General features: G+C 44.3%; 1 protein-coding gene across 6 annotated transcripts in view; it reads left to right on the top strand.

Annotated features, from left to right (window-relative positions):
* The first annotated feature begins 208 nt into the window (after window positions 1–208).
* Window positions 209–24,563, top strand: part of Smarcc1 (SWI/SNF related BAF chromatin remodeling complex subunit C1) — a 153,998-nt gene continuing 129,643 nt past the window's right edge. For 3 of the 6 annotated variants that reach the window (XR_015441163.1, XM_021256732.2, XM_021256739.2), the window contains exons 1-3: window positions 210–523; window positions 11,405–11,524; window positions 24,244–24,329. Coding sequence is in view for 5 of the 6 variants with exons in the window: in XM_021256732.2 (XP_021112391.1) it covers window positions 329–523; window positions 11,405–11,524; window positions 24,244–24,329 (401 nt within the window). In the remaining variant the exon portion in view is untranslated. Of the gene's footprint in view, window positions 524–749; window positions 928–11,404; window positions 11,525–24,243; window positions 24,330–24,563 lie in introns of those variants that run through there. The other 3 variants (XM_004834968.3, XM_021256736.2, XM_087187086.1) reach the window with 3 other exon arrangements.

The raw sequence follows: 24,563 nt of genomic DNA on the forward strand, positions 1-24,563 counted from the left end.
GACCGCCTAACGATCGGACGCAGGAAGACGGGTTAGACACTGAAGCACCGAAACCTCGTTGTGCTGTGGCCGGGATTCGCAGAGCTCAGCAGAGGGCGGAAGAGGCGGGCAGCTAGGCTCTTCCCGGGCCACTGCGCATGCGCACATACGCGCACGCACCCGTGGAGATGCTGGCGCCGAGGGGCGTGGCCGGCATGCGCGACGGAAGTGGGTCGACTGGGCGGACCCAGGAGCGGTGGTGGCGGCGGGGGCTCCGCGCGCGCGCGGGTGCGAACGGGAAACGCCGCGAGAGCCTGGGCGAGCGGAGCGGGGACGAAGGACAGCGACGATGGCCGCGGCGGCGGGCGGGGGCCCGGGGGCGGCGGCAGGAACCATGGGCGCGGGGGGCGCGGGGGCGGCGGCCGCGGGCCTGGCCGTGTATCGGCGGAAGGACGGGGGCCCGGCGAGCAAGTTCTGGGAGAGCCCGGAGACGGTGTCGCAGCTGGACTCGGTGCGCGTGTGGCTGGGCAAGCACTACAAGAAGGTGGGTCGCGCGCGGGGTCCGGCCGCGTGACGGCAGCGGGGGCGGCTGCGCCAGGACCGCGGCCTGGCCGCCCCTCCCCCCGCGCCACGAGGGACAACAAAAGGCCTCGGCGCCACGCCCCCCCCCCCCCCGCAGGCGCTGGCGCTGGCGCTGGCCCTGGCCCTGGCCCGGCGGCCCCTCGGCCCACGCACGGCGGGGGGCTCGCACCCGCCGGCCGGGGGAGCGGGGCGGGCTGCGTCCGGCCCTTTTGTTAGCCGCATCAGGTGTGAACAATGGGCGTGAGGTCCGGGCCGCCGGGGAGCGCGGGCGAATTCAGGCAGAGACGAGGCTCGAGTCCGCTGCCGGTTCCCGTTTTTGGCTTGCTGAAGATCTGGGCGCGATTGGCCTCGGAAGTTAACCCAAAGGTACTGCAGTGTTGTGAGAGATGCAGTGCTGTTAAAAATGAGTTTTCAGCCGAGCGTCCGTGGCACCGTTATGTCCCAGCACTCGTAAGGCTGAGGCAGGAGAATCGCCACAAGTTAGAGGCCAGCCTGGGCTACACAGCGAGACCCTTTTCATCTCTTTGCACTTTGGGGTGATGTGTGGTTTGAGTACAAGAGGTAATGATCGTCAGTGCATAATGTGATCTTCAGTGAGGCCTGCCCAGAGAGCCCCATTTTATATTTTTGTTCTTCGTAGTGTTTACTATTTGAAATCTCTTACTATTCTTGTTTGGCCTACTTTGGAATGACAGTTCTGCTGAATCAGTGGTTTTATGCGTTGTGCCTTAACTCCTTGTTTATAACACAGGTTTTAGAATTTTTCTTTTAAATAGATATTCAGGAGTTATTCTCTTAGACGTTATTATGAATCAAACCACCAAAAAATGCTCCTTATGCTCCGTTACAAAACGTTGCTTTTTTGGGGGGGGGGGTCGAACTCCGGTCCTCGTGCCTGCGAGGCAGGCAGTGGAACCACTAAGCTAAATCCTGGACCCTCTTTTTTTTTTTTTTTTTTTTTTGAGACAGGGTCTCCCTATGTAGTTCAGCCTGTCCTTGAACGCATTATATAGCTTAGCCTGACCTCGAACTCATGGCGATCCTCCAGCCTCAGCCTCTCAGTGCTGGCCTAAGCACGGTTCCCCTCACAGATTTCAAGAGCACTCTCTTCTATGTGTCCTCCACTGAGGACCATAGCACTGGGGCAGTTCTGTTCAAGTGTTTTGGAACGTGGTTGGTACACGCTGCCTAGCAGCACCTCACCCTTAGTAGTTGCTTAGTAAGTACCCATTGAATGAATGAAAAATAAAGTAGTCTAGGAACCTGTCAGTGTTTGACATTTGTTAGGCCAGGGCAGCAATCTTGGGTTTCTCTGCTGTTTCACTTTGACTTTCACAAGTGGCCCTTTCCTTTCCTTTCCTTTCCTTTTTTTTTTTTTTTTTCCGGGAAATTTATTTTTGAGACAGTCTCACTATGTAGCCCAGGCTGACCTCAGACTCCCGGCAATCCCCCTGCCACAGCCTCCTGAGTGCTGGGACTTACAGGCGTGTGCCACCACTCCAGGTTTAAGTGACCATTTCTTTTTTTTTAAATTTCGGTATGGGGGATCAAAACTCAGGACCTGGCGCTTGCATCCCTGGCCCAAGCGACCATTTCTTATCTGAAATGAGGACGTGAGAGATAACTATATTTTTAGATGCTTTGAATTTTTCCCTCTTGAAATCAGGCTTGGGACTGTAGATTTTTCTCTTCTATGGACAAGTAAATAAAAAAAGGAAGGGAAGAGGGGTTGAAGGGAGGGGAGGGGAATGGGGAAAAAAAGCAGCAGGATATATCATGTGCAGGTATAAATTCGCGATGATGAATGTTATCATTATGTATATCTAAAATGTACCAATAGAAAAATGGGAAAAAAGAATATCACTCTCATATACAGTGATAAATTGGCCACTTTTTTGTGTAGACTGTAGAGCTTCTGAAAATGGCTAAAGGAATTGAATTATGTTGTGAGACTATTTAATTGTTTATTTATTTGGAGACAAGGCCTCTCTGTGTAGCCCACACTGGCCTGGAAGTTGGCACTGATTTGCTTCCCTTAGCCCTCCCAAGTGCCACTATGCCCAGCTTAATTTTTTTAATTCTGTCCCTTCATCCAAAGCTTTCTCTCTTAAATCAATAAAGGACTGTACGCTTGTGCCCATGTCTGTGTGCCTGTGTGTGTGTGTAGGGGACTTAACCCCCCAGGGTCTCTCTCTAGCATGTGCTCTACCACCCTCAGTCCCTAAGGAGGTTTGTAGGGTTCTTTTGTTTTGTTTTTATTTTTTATTTTTTTGGTACCAGGGATTGAACTTGGGTCCTTGCACTTGCGAGGCAGGTGGCGGAACCACTGAGCTAAATCCCTAGCCCTGTTTTGTTTTTACTACTGGGGCTAGAACCCAGGGCCTTCTGACTGAGCAATATCCCCAGTCTTTTTTTTTTTTTTTTAATTTGAGATGACTCGGCTAAGTCACTAAGTTGCCTTGGCTGGGCTTAAATTTGTAATCCTGCTTCAGCTTCCAGAGTAGCCAGTGCCTAGGTTCTCAGAGGGTATAGAGACAAGTCAAGGTTGGATTTGACATCTCTGGTCTTTTTGAGGCAGGGAGTGAGGGAGGGATTGGTTTGGATGGATTGGGTGGATGGATGGATGAATTTATTGACAGGGTTTTGCTATGTGTCCCAGGTAGGCCTTGGGCTCATAGTGATCCTCCTGCCTCAGCCTCCTAAGTACTGGGATAACCGGTGTGCAGCGCTATGCTGAGCAAGAGTATGTTTCTTGGAATCTGAGTACAGTTTCAGAATTGTATGTGCCTTTAGTCTAACAACCAGAATTCTTTCAGCTTTTGGGAGTTGTGTTGAAGTAGTAAAAGTACTAATCAGAAGTTTTTTACATAATACATTCCTACTTGGTGTACATATTGGAAGAGGTTTATTTATTTTTTGTGGTACTGGGGATGGAACCTGGGTCCTTGCCCACACTAAGCAAGTGCTGTACCACTGACCTGTATCTCCAGTTCTATTTATTTTTCTGACAAGTTCTCATTGTAGACAGGCTGGCTTTGAACTCACTGTTTAGTTCCGGCTGGCCTCAAATTTAACATCTTGTCTCAACCTGCTTTGTGGTGGGATTACAGATATAGCCTACCATACTCGGCTGACAGGAATTTTTGGTTTTTTTGCTTTTTTTTGGGTTTTTTTTGGTACCGAGGGATTGAACTCAGGTCCTTGCACTTTTGAGGTAGGCGGCAGAACCACTGAGCTAAATCCCGGGCCCAGTTGTTGTGGTTTTTGAGACAAGGTCTCACTCTGTAGTTCAGGCTGGCCCTGAATTTATGTAGCTCAGGTTGACCTGGAACTCACGGTGATCCTCCTGCCTCAGGCTCGAGTGGGAGTGCTGGCACTACAGGCTTGGGACACCACGCCCAGTGACGGATAAGTTTTGACTCTTGTGCTTTTGTTTTGTGGTACTGGGGATTGAACTCAGATCCTCGGCACTGAGGTACAGTCCTGAGCCTGAGTGCCTCTATTACAGGCATGTGGTACCATGCCTGGCTTTTGGTGTGTGTATATCCAGTGGACAGCTGAGCAGCTACTGTATGCCAGGTGCTTTAAAACATAACCTAGGCTGGGGGTGTTTGTGCTTAGCACGCCTTAGGTCCTGGATTCAGTTTCTAGCAACCAAGAAGAAAAAAAACCAACCCAGAAAATCTTCTGTGACTACAATCCCCATGGCAGTCCTGAGTGATAGATCATATTTTCATCACTACAATGAAGAGGACCCAAGGCTTCAGATTTGAGAACTTTCCCACAGATCTGGGAAGTGGTAGGTGTGAGTTTCAGTGATCCGCCTCCCCATTAATTTCCCTTGTTGGTGGTGGAAGTTGGACCCAAGGTGTAGCAAGTGGCAGGCAAGTGCTCTGTTGGTGAGCTGTGTGCAGCACCAAAGCCCACTTTTGGCCACATGTCCCTTTCATAGGAATTCAGTCTGGTGGGAAAGATTGTGGACCTACCTTTAAAACCTAGATGACTTGGAAATAAAAGAACTTTCAGCTGGCCATAGTGGCACACACCCGTAACCCCAGCACTCTGGGAGACTGAGGCAGGAGGATTGCAAGTTTAAGCCCAGCCTGGGCAACTTAGTGACTTGGTGAGCTCCTGTCTCAAAAAATAAAGACCTGGGGATGTAGCTCAGTGCAAAGGTCCTGGGTTCAGTCTCCAGTACCCACCCCCCATATAAATTCCATTGGCTGAAGGAACAGGCTAAGGTAGGAACCTACTTACTTTAGGCTTTGTTGCTAACTTTGTTTTTGCCACCCACAGTGGAGAGTGAATAGGTTTTGACTGGGCTGAGCTTCAGTGGGGCAGAGGAACCCTTGGAGAGGAATCCTTAGGTGAGGGAGCTGGGTGAGGTGTGAGAGGGTTACCGTGAAGTCTTGTTTGGATAGGGCTGGGAGCTGACCTTAGCTGCTGAGGGGTTTTTGTCTTTTTTTGTGGTACTGGGAATTGATTCCAGGCCCAACTCACTAAGCTGCACTCCCAGCCCAGTTTTCATTGTTTTCAGTGGTTTTTTTTTTTTTGGTGCTGGGGATCAAACTCTGGTCCTTGGCGCTTGCGCAGCAGGCGGGGACATTTTTTTCAGTTTTGAGACAAGGTATTACTGAGTTGCTCAGGCTGGGCTTGGAATTGGTTCCTCCTGCTTCAGCCTCCCCGAGTGGTGGGATTACAGGCATGCACCACCATGTTTTAGACAGTGAATCCCTACCACTTCTGGTCTCAAACCTGTGCAGCTCAGATACCTTGGAGGTGAAGTTACCCGCCAAGCCATTAAGCTGCCAGGCCAGTTTCCCTCCACAGTTTGGGTGCTTTCTTTTTTGTTGTTTTTGAGGCGTTGACTGGCTCTGTTGCCCATACTGGCCTTCCGGCCTCGACTGATCCTCAGCTTCAGCCTCCTGCGGGCCGTGACTGCAGGCACACGCTGTGTCATCTGTTTGGTTTCTTTTTTCATTTTCTTTGCGTTTTGTCTTTGTTTTTTTCACCACTGGGGATTGAGCCCAGGGCTCTTGTGTGCTGGGCAAGCACTCTACTGCTGAGCTACATTCCCAGCCCTTTTCTAAAATTTTGAGACAGGTTCTCTATAAGTTTTCAAGGCTAGATTTAAAGTTTCTGTCCTCCTGAGTAGCTGGGTGTATAGGTGTGTGCTGCCTCTCCTGGCTTGTTTGGATTATTAAAGATTTCGAGCTGATGGCTATTGTTCCTGCCTGTAGCTCCATCTACTTTGGAGGCTGAGTCAGGAGGATTGCTTGGGGCCAGCTTGGGCAACATCTTGAAATCCATCTTTTAAAAAAGCTTAAAGTTTTAAAGTGATCCCTGACATTATACTAGGTCGAATAGAGAGGGCGTTTGCTCACCTTCACATGACCTGTTTGGCAGTCACAGGATTACTTACTCTCAGTGGGACTTTTTTATGTAATAGGGTTACAGGCAGGTTAAACTTTTGATACTTATTCTGTAGATAATATGCAACTGATTTTTTTTTTTTTTTTTTTTTTTTGGTACCAGGGATCAAACTCAGGACCTTGTGCTTGCCAGGCAGGCGTGGCGCCGCTGAGCTACATCCCCAGCTGCAACTGATTTTTTGATAAAACTCTCTAAACATATCGTTTTGGGGGTTTTTGGCAGTACTGATAGTTGAATACAACGGCTCTCATATGCTAGGCAAGCACTCTACCACTGCACTACATATCTAGCCCCAGAGTTAATTTATTTGTGGTATTGGAGACTGAACCCAGGGCCTTCATGCTGAGTTACATCCCAGCCCTATTTAGAAATATTTTCTTTTGAGACAGGGCCTCTAAGTCTCTCCAGTTACTCAGACTGGGCTTGAACTTGTGGTCCTCAGCCTCCCATTAGAGTCCTGGCATTTTGGGTGTGAGCCACCATGCCTAGCTAAGAATTTATTCTTTATTAAGATAATACAGTACTGTGACTGGGGATGGTGGCACACGCCTGTCATCCCAGAACTCGGGAGACTGAGCAGGAGAATTGCTCAGTCTGAGGTCGTGGCCAGCTTGGGCTCCATAATGAGTTCAAGGCCAGCCCGAACTACAAAGTGAAGAAAAAGTGATGAAATTTTTACTCCAAAGTATATAATATATTACTTCAAAAACTGGATTTGGGGACCGGGGATTTAGCTCAGTGGTGCTGCTGCCTGCCTTGCAAGCACAAGGTCCTGATTTTGATCCCCAGAACCAAAAAAACCCCAGAAAATGGATTTGGGTTTTTTTTGGGTTTTTTTGGTACTGGGATCGAACTCGGGTCCTTGCGGTTGCGAGGCAGGCGTCTAAACCACTGAGGTAAATCCCAGCCCTGGGTTTTTTTGTTGTTGGATATTGGCAGTGTATCATAGGAAGTAGGACTTATAAGTACTTCTTTTTTTTTGGTACCAGGGATCAAACTTGGATCCTTGCACTTGCACAGCAGGTGGCGAAACCACTGAGCTAAATCCCCAGCTGCTAAACTTTTTTATAATTTTTTTTGGTGTGTGTGTGCTGGGTATCCAACCCAGGGCTTTTACACATGTACCTTATTACTGTGCTGTATCTCCAGCCTTTAACTAGTAAATTATAAAAATTTTAAAATTTTATTTATTTTAAAATAATTTTTTTTAAATTTATTTATTTTTTGGTACCGCGGATCAAACTCGGGACTTTGTGCTTGCGCAGCAGGCTCCAGAACCACTGAGCTAAATCCCCGGCACCAATAAATTTTTTGAAAAAGTATTTTGTTTGTTTTTTTGCTTGTCTGTCTATCTTTTGGTGGCCTTGAACTCATAGCTCACTGTGTGGCCCAGGCTGGCCTTGAACTCCTGATTTTCCTGTCTCAGCCAAGCCTGGCTCAGTACTGGAGATTGAACCGAAGTCTTTGCACTGAGCTAATATCTCCAGTCCTTTTTATTTTTTATTTTGAGGCTGAGTCTTGCTAAGTCCTTGGGTTGCATTTGAACTTGAGATCCTCCTGCCTCAGCTTCCCAGAGTGCTAGGATTACAAGAACATGCCACCATGCCTGACTGGCTAGTCCAGTGTCCTTAAAGTGCAGTTTCCCAGAACAGTAGTGCTACCTGGGCCTTGTTTGAAATGTGAAGTTCTGGGCCTAACTTATTGAATTGAGAGACCAGTTGAGTTAGAAACTGAGCGTGGGGCTTAGACTCATGGCTTGGTTGCATGCTAAAATCTGAGAGCCATACTTCCTGCCATATGCAACCTCCTGTCTGTCTTGTTCCTCTATTCTACCCCTTTTTTATTTTATTTTATTTTTTGAGACAGGGATGCACTATGTATTAGGCTGGCCTTGAACTCACTGTGTTGCACACGCTGACCTCAAATTTGCAGTGATGCTCCTGCCTCAGCCTCCCAAGTGCTGGAGTTATAGGCAGGTACTACCATGCCCAGCCCTACTCATCCCTTTTTGAGTGAAGAGGAATTGTGCTGGACTGCATATATAATATATGATGTTAGTGGGTTGTTGCAGGGCTGTAATTCCTCACTCTTGGAGGCTGAGGCAGGAGCATTGAAAGTTGGAGCCCAGCAGAGCAGCTTAGTGACTTGTAAGGCCCTGTCTGAAAATGCAAATTGGCTAGGGATGTACCTCAGTGCAAAGGTCCTGGGCTCTAGCCCCTGTACTGCAATAATAAATGAACAAATGAGTGAATAGCTGTGGATGTAGTTTAGTGCAAAGGCCCTGGCTTCAATCCTCAGTAACACACACAAATATTCAAATGCATACATGTCTGCACACATACATACATACGTGTATGTATACATGTATGTAAGTAGCAAAATTTTATTTAAAAGTATTTTTTATTATAACATTTAAAAGTGGGCCCCAAGAGGGGCAGGCCACAGGTTGGACACACCTGTGAAAGAATTGCCTTTTTTTTTTTTTCTATGCTTGATTATATGAAACTTGTCTCCACGGTTTGATTCCTACTTGCCATAAATGTGCTGTTATGCTCTGTGTCTGGCTGTCCCTCCACAGCTCATGCGGTTGTAGGTGAGGCTTTTTCAGAGCTGGCTAGATCTGGAGTGTATGATGCTGGGTTTAAAGGTGTGTGATTACTAAATCAGTCCACTGATTGGTTTGGCATAGTTCTGGGTGTCAGTGCTGCCCACCCTAAGGGCAGAAGCTAGGGTAGCCTAGATAGAAGATAAAATTGACAGAAACTGCTGTCGTTGCTTGTAGCTTGGTACCAGCTGCCTTCTGTCTGCCACAAACTGTTTCTCCTCTCCCATGCCAGCCTGCATTGGAGCCAGGCCACTGCAAACTGATTTTTTTTCTCCCAGTACCAGGAATCAAACTCAGGACCTTGTGCTTGCCAGGCAGGCACAGGTGAACTGAAACCTCTACAAACTGAGCCCAAAATCAACCTTCTTCCTTTAACTTTGAGTGTTGATTATTTTGTTTCGGCAATGAGGAAAAGTGATACATGTGGCAGGTTGTGGCCATATAGAAAGAAGTATGTTTACAGAACATTCTTCAGATAGTAAAGGGACAGGGCCGGAAATTTAGCTCAGTGGTTCAGGCTCCTGCCTTGCAAGCGCAAGGTCCCGAGTTTGATCCCTGGTACAAAAAAAACAAGCACAGATAGTAAAGGGACCCTTTAAAGGGGTAAAACAGAGGCCCAGAACAAGGAGGGGTTGAAAAAGAAGCAGCAAGATTTATCATGTACAGGTGCAAATTCCCTATGGTGAGTGTTGTTATGTATATCCATAATGTGCCAAAAAACGTTTTGGTTAAAAAATAAAACAAGGACAGGTAAAGTTTTTCCTTACAGAGACAGATGAATGCTTTAGGGTTTGGAGCCATGCAGTCTGACTCGAAATGCTTAGCTCTGTAGTTTTTGTGAAGGTTGCTTTAGAGTATATGTAAATGAATGTGTTGTTTCAGTGAAATTTAAGGAAATTGAAATTTGTGCTGGGAGTGGTAGTGCACGCCTGTAATCTCAGGACTCCTGAGGCTCAGGCAGGAGGATCCCTGTGAGTTCAAGGCCAGCCTGGGCTACATAGTGAGACCCTACCCCCCCCCCATAGAAAAATTTATATTTTGATTTTTTTGGGGGGCGTAATTTGGGGACTTGAACCCAGGGCCTTGGGCAAGTGATTTACAACTGAGCCCTAACCCTGAAATTTGAATTTAATACTTCTCATGTGTCACAAAATGTTAATTTTTCTCCCACCCTTTCAAAAATGTAAAAACTCCTTAGATTGTGGGTCAGATGGAACCAGGCTCTTGGTTAGATTTCACTGACCTGCTGTGTAAAATAAAATGATTCAAGTAAACACCGGTCCGCAGCAGTTCACTTGCACGCTGGCTGTTTCATGTATAGTAGAAAGCTCATGCATCTCAAGGAGTACAAATGGTAGGGGACCCTACTTGTTAAGAATGATTGCCCCAGGGCTGGGGATTTAGCTCAGTGGTTCCGGCCCCTGACTCGCAAGTGCAAAGTCCCGAGTTCGATCCCTGGTACCAAAAAAAATATATAGTGTGTCCTTACCCAACTAACCACATTTGACATTACATGACTTCTGACTCTTTTCCATAATTCTTCTTCCCTCCACAAGAGGAAAACATTTTGTATCTTTTTTTCTTTTCTTTTTTTTGAGACAGGGTTTCGCTATGTAGTTGAGGCTGGCCTTGAACTCACTGTGTAGTCTAAGCTGGGCACGAACTGGTGATCCTCCTGCCTCAGCCTCCCACATGCTGGGATTATAGTCATGTACCACCATGCCTGGCCAAAAGGGGAACATTTTCAGTTGATTCAGGACATTGAGGGAATCAGGACAGGACAACTAAAGACACTCAGCAAAGAGGACTTGTAGAGCTGTTTCGCAAAGTGGCAAGAAGGCCAGACATGGTGGCGCATGCCTGTAATCCCAGCACTTGGGAGGCTGAGGCAGGAGGATGGCCTCGAGTTCAAGGCCAGCCTGAACTATGTAGCGAGACCCTGTCTCAAAACAAAAGAAAGTGGCAATAAGGATGGGATAAGTGTGTTCAAAGCAAGGGGAGTATTTTGAGAGGAATTAATGGTAAGTCTTTTATTGTATTAAATTGTTTTGATTTAAATATTGACTGGAACTTTTGATCATATGTTGTACATTCCTAGCTCTTTTTTTATTTTGAGGAAGGGTCTTGCTGAGTTGCCTGGGCTGTCGCAGGCCTCCTGTCTCCACCATGGATTATAGGGATGCACTACCAAACCTGGTCTGTATTTGTTGTTCTTATTGTTATTACTGTTGTTAGTTTGTGGGACTGGGGATTGAACCTAGCATCTTTGCGCTGAACTATACTCTTTCTTTTTTTATTTTGTATTTTGAAATAGTTTCACTAAGTCATAAGTTGTCTAGTCTAGATGTGAATTCGCAGTCTTCCTGTCTCAGCCTTCCAGAGTGTTGGGATTGCAGGCATGCCTCAACTTTCCCTGACTCATGATGATGATGATGATGATGGATGATGATGATGATGATGATGGATGATGATGATGATGATGATGATGATGATGATGATGATGATGATGATGATGATGATGATGATTGATGATGATGATGGAGGATCATTTTTGGTAGCGGGGATCAAACTTGGGACCTTGTGCTTTCCAGGCAGGCGGCAGCACCATTGAGCTAAATCCCCCTCATCTTGATTATTTTTATGTGTACATACACACATCCCTGTTTTTCTAACTTCTTTACAGCAAAGAACATGTCTCAGACAGTGTAATTTGCCACAGTGCCCGCATTTGGTAGGCATGGGGAGGTGAGCCCACTTCCTCCCTGCAGCAGTCACAGAGTTGCTGAGCCCTGTCTTGTCTTGCAGTGTGTTCACGCTGATGCGCCTACCAATAAGACGCTGGCTGGACTGGTGGTGCAGCTTCTCCAGTTCCAGGAAGATGCCTTTGGGAAGCATGTCACCAACCCAGCCTTCACCAAGCTGCCTGTGAGTAAATCCCTCGTTACAGGGGTCTTCACTTCCATACCTGGCATTGAGGCTGGTGGCCTGGCGGGCTGAAGGGAGGCCTGGTCAGGCGAGGTTCCCAAAGAAAAGAGCAGGCATGGTAGGTAGGGCTGGGGATGTGGCTCACTGGCGCCTGTGCCTGTCTCGCAAGTGCAATGTCCTGAGTTCAACCCTGGCACCAAAAAAAAAAAAAAAAAAAAAAAAAAAAATTCATGGAGCAGACATTACAGTAAAGCAGGAACCAAACTTATTTCCCAGCATAGCACTTAGAGGAGTTTTTTTTCTCAGCTCTACTGAGACATAGTAAGACAGCACTTACCTTCTGGGCGACCTTGCAGGCCGTGTGGTGCATGCATGCTTCTCTGTGCTGATGGTTACATAAGGACGTCTATCGTACGCCTATCCTGACCAACAGGATTGTGTGCTCAGGATCCCTCAGACGCTGGGCTTAGACATCTGTCTCACAGCGGACCCCACACTCGGCCACTGACAGCCTGTGGAATTAGAAAAAAGAAAATGAGGCGTTCACTATGGAATTTCAGCAACAGAATTTTACTGCTTTGTAATTGTACGAAGCTGCTTTTCATGAATCATTGAAGATCAGCGTTAAATGCTGCAGTAATCATTAGGAAAACAACGTGTTGTACTGGTCTTAGCTTTTTCTGCTTTGCAGTGCTGGTTATCGAACCCAGGGCCTTGAGCAAGTGCGACAAGCAGGCTGCCACTGAGCTGTTCTCCCAGGCCCTTTTCTTGATGTTTGCAATTCTGTGTCTAGTTGTGATAATTTATAATTTGAAGACGCCAGTTATATATCTTTCTTTCATTTTTTTGGTGCTGGGTGGGGATTGAACCCCATGGTCTTACTTGCTAAAGTCAGTTATGTTTCTTTAAATCAAGGAACACAGTCTGTTACTCTTCTCTGCTATTTTATACTTCCTTATATTTAAGCTCTGATTATGCAGATACTAGAGGTTTTTTTGTTTGTTTGATTTTGTTTATTTTGGTACTGGGGATCGAACTTGGGTCCTTGCGCTTGTGCAGCAGGTGGCAAAACCACTGAGCTAAATCCCCAGCCCAAAATACTAGAGTTTTAAGGTAGAGTTTTATAATTTCTGTCATATCTTGTCCCATAATTTTTGTCTTCCATTTCACTTGTTTGGGGTTTTGTGGTTTCTTATGTCATGTTCTCTGCTTTTGTTGAAAATATCAATAGGTGTTTTTTGCTTCCCTCAATATTCTCAATCACTAACATTTTATTTATTTGCTTTATCCTTCTCTTTTGTGTGTATAAATTTATTATTTTCTGAATCACCTGAAAGCTCCATATTTATCTTCATTTCTTGTTCTTTTACATATGAACTGGATTAGATTATATTAAGAACTTGCTGAGGGTTATATTTGCTTAAAATAATGTAATATATTGATTGAACACTATCAAGTTCAACAATAATGTAGAGTAAAGTTTATACATGGGGCCGGGGATTTAGTTTAGTGGTTCTGACACCTGCCCTGCAAGTGCAAGGACCTGAGTTCGATCCCTGGCATAAAAAAAAAAATTAATACATAACATATACTTTATATGAATCAAATTATTTTGGTAGTATGAATGAAGAACATACATGTGAGGGCCCAGGATGTAGCTCAGTGGTACCGCGCCTGCCTCACAACTGCAAGGTCCTTAGTTCCATCCCTGGTACCAAAAAACAACATACTTATGTCTTCCAAATGGTATTTATAGAGGGGATTTGTTTTTTTTTTTTTTTGATACCAGGGATTGAACACGGGTCCTTGCGCTTGCACAGCAGGCAGCGAAACCACTGAGCTAAATCCCTGGCCCTATAGAGGGGATTTTGTTTGTTCTGAGACACGGTCTCACAGTGTAGTCCAGGCTGGCCTTGAACTCCATCCCTTCTGCCTCTTCCTCCCTGTGTGTGCCACCATGCCTGCTGGACTAACAGGGCTTTATTTGTTGTATATTTAACTCCCGGGAGCTAAGCCATTGTTTACTTCCAGATTTTAAAGATTAGGGAAGAATATTTTTAGGGATAAGACATAATTAAAAGTAATTCATGGGGCCTGGGATTTAGCTCAGTGGTACTGCGCCTGCCTTGCAAATGCAAGGTCGTGAGTTTGATACCTGGTACCAAAAGAAGAAAAAAAGTAATTCATGGCTTCATGCCAGTGAGACCACATGTTCTTTTCCCTCAAAGTAGTGTTCATCATTTTCCAAATGAAAGGGATCAATGTGATGTGAAATAGTGTTAAAATGGATGAGGGAAACAGTTAACAAAGCTAAGAATGTTTTAGTGAAACACAGAAGCTGTTTGCCTGAAAAGTTTTTTTCCCTGAATACACACTGAAAGTGTTAAGAGATTTTTTTTTTCTTTTAACAATCAATGTGGAACTTTATATGCTGAATTCCACAGTCATATTTGACTCACAATGTACTATAAAATTCTAATTGAGAAGTTAGACTTGGAAAGAAAAAGGGATTTCATAAGGTTAAAAATATATTCCAATAAATAAATAAAAATATATTGCATAGGTTAACATATTACTAATTGAAGCAGAAAAAATATTTTAACCCTTCAAGTAAAAATTCTGGCTGAGTCTGCTGGCCAGTGCATGTAATCCCAGCCTATGAGAGGCAGGATAGCCGTTGGAGGCCAGTCTGGGCTACATAGATAAAGGCCAGCCTGAACAACATGAGACCCTGTCTCAAGTCCCTCCCACCCCCCTAAATTTCTAATTTTTCCATCATGTCTTCAAGGCTTTAGAAAATGTGTACATAATGGAAACATAATTGTAGTAATAGTATAGAACAATTTTTTTGTTCTGCCGTTTTTGGGGGCGGTGGTGCTACTGAGACTGAACCCAGGGTTTTTCTGTGGAGCTATGTTTCCAGCTTTTTTATTTGTTGGTTGAAATTTTGAGACACTAAGTTGCCCAGACTGGGCTCAGAGTTGTCATCCTTTTGTCTCAGCCTTGCCAGTGCTAGGATTACAGATATGTATCTCCACGCCCAGATTCTGTTTTGCCTTTATAACATGAAAAAAGTCTTAACTAGTGAGAAATATATATGTAAGCCTGTTTTGAAAATCCTGTGAAAATTTCTCATGTAGTGGAGACCTGTGGGAATAATTAATACGAAAAGCTTGATGTCAATATTTCTCTATAAAATTTCCAGAAAATAAAATCCCAGAGATAGACTAAAGTGCATACATATATTGCTTTTTCAGTAAATCACTTAAATATCTGGATTATGTATCTGCAGTTTTTAATATAAAAATATTGAGATGATATAATTAGGTGTTTTTCTGTATCTTTGAGCTTACCATGTAGTGTATTCTTTTTTTTCTTTTTTCTTTTTTGGTACCAGGGATTGAATTTAGGACCTTGTGCTAATAGGCAGGTACGGTGTCATTGAGCTAAATCCCCCGCCCCATAGTGTCTTCTAATTAAGCATGGTGAATTGAAATGTATTTTTTACTTTCAAATAGAGTTAGTATTTTTGTAGTTTTTGTTTAGTCTTTACAACTGGGAGGTATAGGCCACTAAAAAACTTAATTTTGTTAATAGATTTGTTAATTGTTAGGATTTTGCCACTAACTTGGCTTTAAATTTTTGGTGTATAGTCTGTATTCTGTGTAACAAAAGATATTTTTATTTATTTATTTATTTATTGGTACTGGGGATTGAACTTGGGTCCTTGCGCTTGCGCAGCAGGAGGCGGAAGCACTGAGCTAAATCTCCGGCCCAACAAAAGATATTTTTGAAGCTGATGCCATGTTTTATATTAAGATATATGTTTCCAGGGCCAGGGGATTTAGCTCAGTGGTTCCGCTGCCTGCCTTGCAAGCACAAGGACCTGAGTTCGATCCCCGGTACCCCCCCCCAAAAAAAAAAAAAGATATATGTTTCCAGAGACTTGTGAACATATTTTTGACAAAGTTGATTTATTTTCACATAACTTGATTAGCACATTGTGTTTCTCATATCATGACAAGATACTTGCTTATAGCTCAACATTGTATATTATATAATGTATATAATTTGCCTATTTTTCTTTTATATTAGAGCCAATATTATCATTTACATAATTTTTTAATCCTTTTATCGGTACATTTTAGGTGTACAATACTGTTTTTCTTTTTTTGATACCGGAGATTGAACGCGGTCTCAAAATAAATACGCCTATAGATAAAATGAATTACTGTAGAGGCAGAGTTAAATCTTTGAAAAATCTAGTTTGAGTCTTGTCTTATAGTTACTTGCCAGGACAGTAGGTGTAGACAGTGGAGCAGAACCACTGAAAGCTGAGTGCTGCAGACTGGGCTGCTGTTCTGGAGGCCTGCACTGCTTACTCGGGGCCGAGGGGTTGCTGTCCCCACGCTGGCCAGGGCTCCAGAAGATGGAGCTGTATTCGTGGCAGGGCTGTAGTCTCTGCCTGTACCATGTGGATTCGAGGAGAAACCTGAGTTTTTACCAGCATTGTTGCTCTGATTTGTCTGAGTGTTTTATGAGCTTATTTTTTTCACCTTCTCTCTTTTCTCATAATATTTTCCCCTCCACATTCATGGTGTGTGATCGATGTACACATTCAACATGAGTTCAAGGCAGTGAACGTGTCCATTCCCCCACGATTCCTTATATTCCCTCATAATCGCACTTTCTCTTCTCCATCCTTCTCCTGTTGCAAACACAGAGACTGTAGATTCCCTAGCATTTTTAAGAAATGCATGTGGATGAAATCACACTGTACATATTCTTAGCTTGGTGTTTTTCATTCATTGGTGGAGTTTGATTTTGAGATAAGTCTGTGCTGCTCTGTGTATCAACAGTTTGCTTCCTTTTTTTTTTTTTTTTTTTTTTTTTGGTACTGGGGATCGAACTCGGGACCTTGCACTTACGAGGCAGGGGGCAGAACCACTGAGCTAAATCTCCAGCCAGTTTGCTTCTTTTTATTGTTGATTCTTTCATATGGACAAGCCATGATGTTTATGTATTTTTTTCTGTGTTCTGTTGTTGAGCTACCCTCCCAGCCCCTCCTCCCTTAAAGTTTTTTTTTTAATTTTGAGAGAGGGTCTCTCAAAATCCTATAGCTAGCCTCTAAGTCAGAATTGTCCTGCCTCAAGCCTCCCAAGTAGCTGAGATTAGAGGTATGTGCCACCAAGCCTGGCTTAGTTTATCCTTTTACTTGCTGATAGGAATTTGAGTTATTTCATTTTTCTTTCTCTTTTTTTATTTTTTAATTTAATTTAATTTTTTGGGGGGGTACTAGGGATCGAACTCTGGTCCTTATGCTTGCACAGCAGGCGGCGAAACCACTGAGCTAAATCCCCGGCCCCACTTTCTCTTTTTTTAAATTTTTAATTTGGGGTGCTGGGTGTCTCGTGTATGCTAGGCAGGTGCTTCCACTGAGCTACACTCTCACCCCTGTTTTCAGCTTACAAAATAAAGCTGCTGCTGTTATGGTTAATGTGTAAGTCTCTGTATGGTTGTTTTCTTTCTCCTGGGTAAATACCTGGGTGCAGAATTCTTTTTGACAGTGTCAAGACTTTTCCAGCCTGGCTGCATCATTTTACATTGATTTTAGCAGAGTGAGAGTTCCACTACCTCCACATCCTTGTCAGTGCTGTGTAGCATTAGTCCTTATAATTTGAGCCATTCTGATAGGTATGTAATGGGATCTCCTTGTAGTTTAATTTGCATTTGCTCAGTGACTAATGATGTTGAACATTTGGGTATCTTCCCTGAGTTGCCTGTTCAGAAAAGTTATTTAGTCTCTTGAGATTACCCTTGCCTTCAGAGACTTGCATGGAGCTGTATTTGTAGGTGTGCTTGTCCCCAGGATTTGTTAGAGGAGGGTAAGGAACATTCAGGTGGAGGTGGGAGGCATCCGTGGGGGGCTTCCCTGGCGGCCGTGGTACCACATTCCCCAGTGCCCGCCAAGAAGGCACAGGCATGAGGGAAGTGAAGTGAGTCTCAGGTCTGAGGTTCCTGGGAGCTGGTGATAGAGGAACCTTCTGTCCAGCACACACCATATCCCAGACTTAGAGGGAATGTGGGTGATTGTCATAAAGCACGTTTGTGCCCAGGCTGTGCAGTCATCTTTTGTACCAGTTAATGGGCCAGCAACAATTGCATGAGATTTCCTGAATGCCAGCCTTGAAATTAGGCCTCAGGAAGGAGAGTCATCTCATGCCTGCTGCGGGAATGATTTTCTGTACTGTTTGTCTTTTATTTTTATTTTATTTTTTGGTACCGGGGATCAAACTCAGGTCCTTGCGCTTGCAAGGCAGGCGCCAGAACCACTGAGCTAGATCCCCAACCCTGTTTGTCTTTTATTGACACTTGTTTTGTTCTGGGGATGCTGGGGATGGAACCCAGGGCCCTAATGTGTGCAGGGCAAGTGCTCTGCCACTGAAACACACCGCAGCCTCTGTTGAATCTTTGAAACATCCCTCCTTCCTTCCTTCCTTCCTTCCTTCCTTTCTTTCTTTCTTTCTTTCTTTTTTTTTGGTACCGGGGATCGAACTCGGATCCTTGTGCTTGCGCAGCAGGCAGCAAAACCACTGAGCTAAATCCCCGGCCCCCTGAAACTTCTTTAGATAATCCAGTTACAATTTTTGGTTTAGTGTTTTACTTTTTTTTTTTTGTGCTGCGTTTGGTACTCAGCATTTGCACACACTGGGCAAGGGCTCTGCTGCTGAGCCACATCCCCAGCCCTGTTACAAGTTTTATGGTTATTTATTTATTTATTTATTTTTAGCTTCATGAGACAGGGTCTTGCTATGTAGTTCAGGCTGGTTTCAAATTCCTGTCAGTCTTTCTGCTTCAGCCTCTCACAAGTGCTGGGATCACAGGTGGGCACCACCATGCTTGGCTCAAGCTCTAGTATTTTAAGACCTGTGGTTATAAGAGCCAGATACTTCAGTTGACATCAATCCCCATGACCTTCAGCTTTCTGTGCTGTCTGTGTTTTCTGGCTGGCGGTTCTCTTTGGCAGCTCTGATCCTAGCTCTAGGTTGGGAGCTAGATAGCCGTGATCTCACACTCTCTGACCTTGTGGGAAGGCTCTTGACTTGTTCCCCTATTGCTTGGGAAATGTTCCTTGCTTTACTGTCTCTTGGCGAAGTTGTGGGAATCACCAGATACGTGATGATGAAGCTCACCTGAGAATTAGTATGGAGACATGACACTAGGTAAGGAGTTTATAGAACTTAGACCTGAAAATGAGGTTACTGACTTGTCCTTGTTGGTTGAAAAGTTTTCCTGATAAATGTAGTAGGCATGCAAGTGGAAGGCAGGTACATTATTTAGACACTGCTTGTACTCGTTTGCCGTCTCCTCCAGTTTTTAAAGAAGGCCCCAATGAGCCCCCGTTTGTCCCCCTCATGTTCCCAAGGCGGTGTAGATGTTTAAACAGCAGCTAACTCAGTGACAGAACTTGAGGACAAGAAAATGCTTTATTGCTCTACTAATTGAAACCAGTGTTTAAGAGATCCAGTTCTCTTTCTCACAAATGCTTCAAAGTGTTGCCTTTTGTTTTAGTTATTTGGTGGATTTGTGATGGTAATTAATACATTTAAACACCTTTTCATATTTATTGACCACTTGTACTTTGTAGTGAACTGTCTTTCAGGGTGGCCTTGAATTTGTGATCCTGCAGCTCAGCCTTCGGAACAGCAAGGATTTAGTACCTGGACCCTTTTTTTTTAAATTTGGAAATGTCTTTTACATTATTGTAAGGAATTTTTCTCGTATATTCTGCATATTGGTCATTTATCAGAAATACTTATAAATACCTTCTCCTGTGTATTCCTTCTCCGCTTGTCTTTTCAGACCTATGAAGGTGGGGTTTTTTTTGAGGGGGGTACAGGGGATTGAACTCGGGACCTTGCGCTTGCGAGGCAGGCGGCAGAACCACTGAGCTAAGTCCCTGCCCCCTTTATGAAGGGTGGTTTTTGGAACATGATTTTTTGCTTTAGCTTTTTTTTTTTTGGAGCCAAAGTTCACTATGTAGTTCAGGCTGGACTTGAACTCACTTTGTAGCCCAGGCTGGCCTCGAACTCTTGGTGATCTTCCTGCCTCAGCCTCCCAGGTGCTAGGCAGGCACTGCCATGTCTGGCCTGGAACAGAGGTTTTTTGTTTTGTTTTGTTTTGGTACTGGGGATTGAACTTGGGTCCTTGGGCTTTTGAGGCAGGTGGTGGAACCACTGAGCTAAAGCCCCAGCCCAGAACAGGTTTTTAATACAGAGCAGAGATGTTTGGATACAAGGCTATCTGGTTAATATTTTATGATTTTGTGTGATCTTTTTTGGCTTCTTGGATACACTCATTCTCTATGCTTTTGTTTGCCTCTTCGTATCCTTTTTTAAAAAAATTATTTTTGTTGTTGTTTTGTTCTGTTTGAGACAAGGTCTTGCTTTGTAGTTCAGGCTGGCCTTGAACTCACAGCAATCCTCCTGCCTCAGCCTCCCAAGTGCTAGGATTACAGGCCTGTGCCACCACACCTGGCTTTCATATCCATTTTGTGGCACAGTCATTTATTAACAGACCTAAACATGTCGCTGTAAATATATATTCTACCCGCAGACACTCTTCTCTTCAATTAGCGCTGGCTGTGTCTTCATGAAGTCAGTGTCACCAGATGAGGCCTGTTTTGCTCGGTGGTAGTACGCTAGTCATTGAAAAGATGAATTCTGCAAGGTTATTCACAAGGCTGTGTCAAGTCTGCCTCCCTAAGGATAAGCTTTGAGATGCTGTAGGTGAAGACAGGGCAAGGTGAGGCGTGGGAAGGTGAAAGATTGGTCTGCACGTGTGTGTCCAACTTCATGGCTCGTCACAGGGTGCACGTTCAGAAAGTGACAGTTGCCGTGGTCTGCTCGCGACATCACAGGGACATCCAGCGGGCAGCCGCTCAGGCCAAGGTGAAGGTGTTGGCTTGAACAGAGTGGATTCCAAGTTCCTGAATGACAGCATAGGCAGCTGTTAGCTGTGGTGACCTGGGTGTCAGAGGTGTCACCCGTCAGAAGCCAGTGGGGGGGCCGGGGATTTAGCTCAGTGGTTTCACCGCCTGCTGTGCAAGCGCAAGGACCCGAGTTCGATCCCCGGTACCAAAAACAAAACAAAACAAAAAGCCAGTGGGAATGTGCTGCTTAGCTACTTGATCTGTAAACTCCGTGACAAACGCAAGTAAATGAAAGAATCAAAAGCAGGTTTACTCAGGATTTCCTTTGGTATCAAAAGGAATAAAGAGATAAGGACACTGGCACAAATTGAAAGTTCTCTAAGTATTATAGCAAATTTCCCTCTAGTTTCATTCAGTTTAGCAGAATTTTAGATTGACTGCATAGATAGGAAGATTCCACTGACATACACCCAGGAGAACAGGATGAAGCTTCCGGTTCAGCAGCGAAATCCCAGTATAGAGCTGGCTGTTGAGAACAGTGAGCCCACAACAGTGCTGGAGTAGCCGGCAAGAGCTGCCCTGACCCCACAAGCTCTACCTGGGGTACGCCTGCTGCCACGCTCGGCACACAGCATCTCACTGGCTCCAGAAAGCAAGAGTTTTGCTGCCTTGTTGCCCTCTTGCTCTTATGCTTTCTATATTACTCCGAAGAAAGTACTGTGTGCAGCACTCTGCTTCTTCACCAGGGGAAGTTTAAGGACCTGCACTCTTTTTCACCTTCCAACCACCCAGTGAGTGTGAGGGCGAGGTCTGTTTGGCAGCTGCAGCCTGGAGTGGATAGGATGGGTCCCAGGGACACAGCAAGTGCACCTGGGTGTCCTGAGCAGTCTTGGTCTCCAGCTTTCCATTCCCCGACTCTGGCCCGTCACGTTTACCTTTTATCAGGCTGATTCAGAGCCTGTCCTGAGGATCGTCTCTAATCTCAAATCTCTTTCCATTAAGTTCCAAGAATCCTTCATTTATGGAGAACATTCAGGTTTTATTGAGACAGGGTCTTGCTGTAAAGTCTAGAATGGCCTTAATCTCATAGGCTGGCTAGCTAGCCTTGAATTGGAGGCAATCCTCCTGCCTCAGCCTCTCTCTCAGATGCTGGGATTATAGGTGTGTGCCCCATGCCTAGCTGGAGAATATTCAGTTTTTTAAAAAATTCTGCCCCATGTTTGTTTGTCTTTTGTTTGTTTGTTTGAGATGGGGTCTTACTGTGTTGCAGGCTGGTCTGGAACTCCCACCTTAGCTTAGCTTCCCAGAGTGCTGGGATTATAGGTGGGCTTGAGTTTGGAATTCTTCTGCCTCGGCCTCCAAGTGTGCTGGGGTTATATGGACATGTGCCAGTGTGCTGTGCTGTGCTCCTTTTTATTATATTTGAGCCAGAATCTTGCTGTTACCTAGCCTAGCCCTGAACTTGTGTCCTCTTCCCTCAGACTTCTTAGTAGTTGGGATTATAGATGTGTGCCAAGATGCTCAACTTTGCTTAAAATTTTTTAAATGAACAGTTCGGGGGTGTTCAGTACATTTATTTTGTTACATAGCCCCTATCACCACTCATCTCTAGACTGTTTTTGTCTCCCCAGACCGAAGTCCTGTGCTTACTGAACAGTAACTTCCGTTCCTCCCTCCCACCCCCTGGCATCTACCATTGTGCTTATTGTCTCTTAGTGCTTGCACCATGTTATTCTTTTTTTTTTTTGGTACTGGGGATTGAACTCGGGTCCTTGCGCTTGCAGGGCAGGCGGCGGAACCACTGAGCTAAATCCCCAGCCCACCGTGTTATTCTTTTCAATCTACCATTCTTCAAGTTTTAAAGAAAAAAGTACATGACAGGCTTCTTTTTTAGGAGGGGTTCTGGGATCGAACTCAGGACCTTGCACTTGTGAGGCAGGCAGCGGCACCACTGAGCTAAACCTCGGCCCCATGACAGGCTTCTAATAAATTAAAGTTCTGGTTTTAGTGGCCATTAAAATACTACTAACAAAGTTCAGTTACAATTTTTCTATAACCTAAAGTAAGGTATCAAAAGGAGGAAAAATTGCCAGGCAAGGTGGAACACTCCTGTAATCTGAGCACTTGGGAGGCTGAGACAGGAGGATTGTGAGTTTAAGGGCAATTTATGCTACGTAGTAAGAGCCTGTCTCAAAACCACAAAATCTACTGGTGTACTAATATATATATTTTTTTATTCCAAAGAAGAACTATTGTTAGAAATTGTGTATACACATGTTGAGTACCACATTGTCTCTTTCTTTTTTTTTGGTACCGGGGATTGAACTCGGGACCTTGTGCTTGCGAGGCAGGCGCCTGAACCACTGAGCTAAATCCCCAGCCCAACCACATTGTTTCTGTGGTTTGAGAAACCCAAAGTATAAATAAATACCAAAATGTATAATAGACATTGGGAAATGGGAAGAAAATGTTCAAATGAGATTGAGGAACAGGAGAGGGGAGGGGAAAGGAAAGAAGGGACAGGAAGAAAAGAGAATAGAAGGGAAAAATGTTAAAGTTTTTTTAAAAGAGGAGAAGAGGGGTCAAAGGGAGGGGAAGGGAATGGGAAAAAAATGAAACAAAGATATATTATGTACAGGTACAAATTCCCTGTGATGTTACCATGTATATATAAAATGTACCAATGAAAAAATTGTGTATAACTGAAAATTTATATTTATTTTGGTACCGGGGATTGAACTTGGGTCCTTGCGCTTGCGCAGCAGGCGGCAAAATCACTGAGCTAAACCCCCAGCCTGAAATTTTATATTTGAAGAGTCTATTTTTAAGTTTGTCAGTGGGATTCATAGTAAATCACTGTTTCATCCATTAGTGTTTCCTTTAGAAACAGTTTCATATCTTTTTTTCTTTCTGGTACTGGAGTTTAAACCAAGGCCATGTGCGTGCTAGGCAAACTGTGTACCTCTGGAGTACATCCCCCACCCTTTAAAAAATTTTGTTTTACATTTTGGTTTTTTGAGACAAGGTCTCTGTAGCCCAGGCCGGCCTTGAATTCACAGCAGTCTTTCACCTCAGCCCTCTGCTTCAGGCTCCCGAGTGCTGAGGTTATAAATGCATCATGTCCATTGTATGTTTTAATTTTGAGACAAAGTCTTGCTGAGTTGCCCATGCTGGCTTCAAACTTTTTTTTTTTTTTTTTGGTACCAGGGATCGATCTTGGGCCCTTGCACTTGTGAGGCAGGGGGCAGAACCACTGAGCTAAATCCTCGGCCCTGGCTTCAAACTTTTGATCCTGCTGTCTCAGTTTCTTTGGTAGCTGGGATTACACATTGGGGCTACCTGCCCCAACTATATGTGTATTTTTTAACCGATGCTTTTCAGGACTTTATTTAAAGAGTAGTAATGTCAGCGTAGTTTATTTTTTTCAGAGCAATTTAAAAGGAAATATTTCTTACACACTTTTAGAAACATTTCTTCATATCTCTTAAGAGATGGGTGTGGTGGTGCATGCCTGTAAACCAAGAACTTTGGAAGGCTGAGGCAGGAGGATTGGAAGTTCAAGATCAATCTGGGCAGTTTAGCAAGTGAGCAAGACCTTGTCTCAATAAAAAAATGGGATGGAACTAAGCTGGAAAGCCCTGGTTCATCCCCACTACTGGGGAAAAAGTTTTTAAAGAGGTTATTAAGCTAGCAGTCATTTTTATCTTTGATGTCAAAAATTTAGAATTCAGATGTGTCATTTTGTCAGCAATTTTCTTTCCTCACGTGTACTTTGTATCATTTTTAGGCAAAGTGTTTCATGGACTTCAAAGCTGGAGGCACCTTGTGTCACATTCTTGGGGCTGCTTACAAGTATAAAAACGAACAGGGGTGGTAAGTTTGTATATGTAAGTGTTTTCATGTGAAATCATGTTCTTTTGTATGGCATTAGAGAATTCTGTAAGCATAGTATGATTGAGTATGAGGTAAGTTATGTTTTATCAAGAGCCCTGATAAACTTTTTTTTTATAAACTTTATTCTACATAGAATATCAAACAACTAATATTTGATAGGCAAAAGTTTGGGGGTTTTTTGTTTTTTGTGCTAGAGATGGACTCATCCTGTTG

This window comes from Heterocephalus glaber, unplaced genomic scaffold, assembly GCF_053883595.1.
Source record: "Heterocephalus glaber isolate CG9 unplaced genomic scaffold, H.glaber_assembly_v1.0 deba00001504, whole genome shotgun sequence".
In the NCBI taxonomy this organism is placed as follows: Eukaryota; Metazoa; Chordata; class Mammalia; order Rodentia; family Bathyergidae; genus Heterocephalus; species Heterocephalus glaber.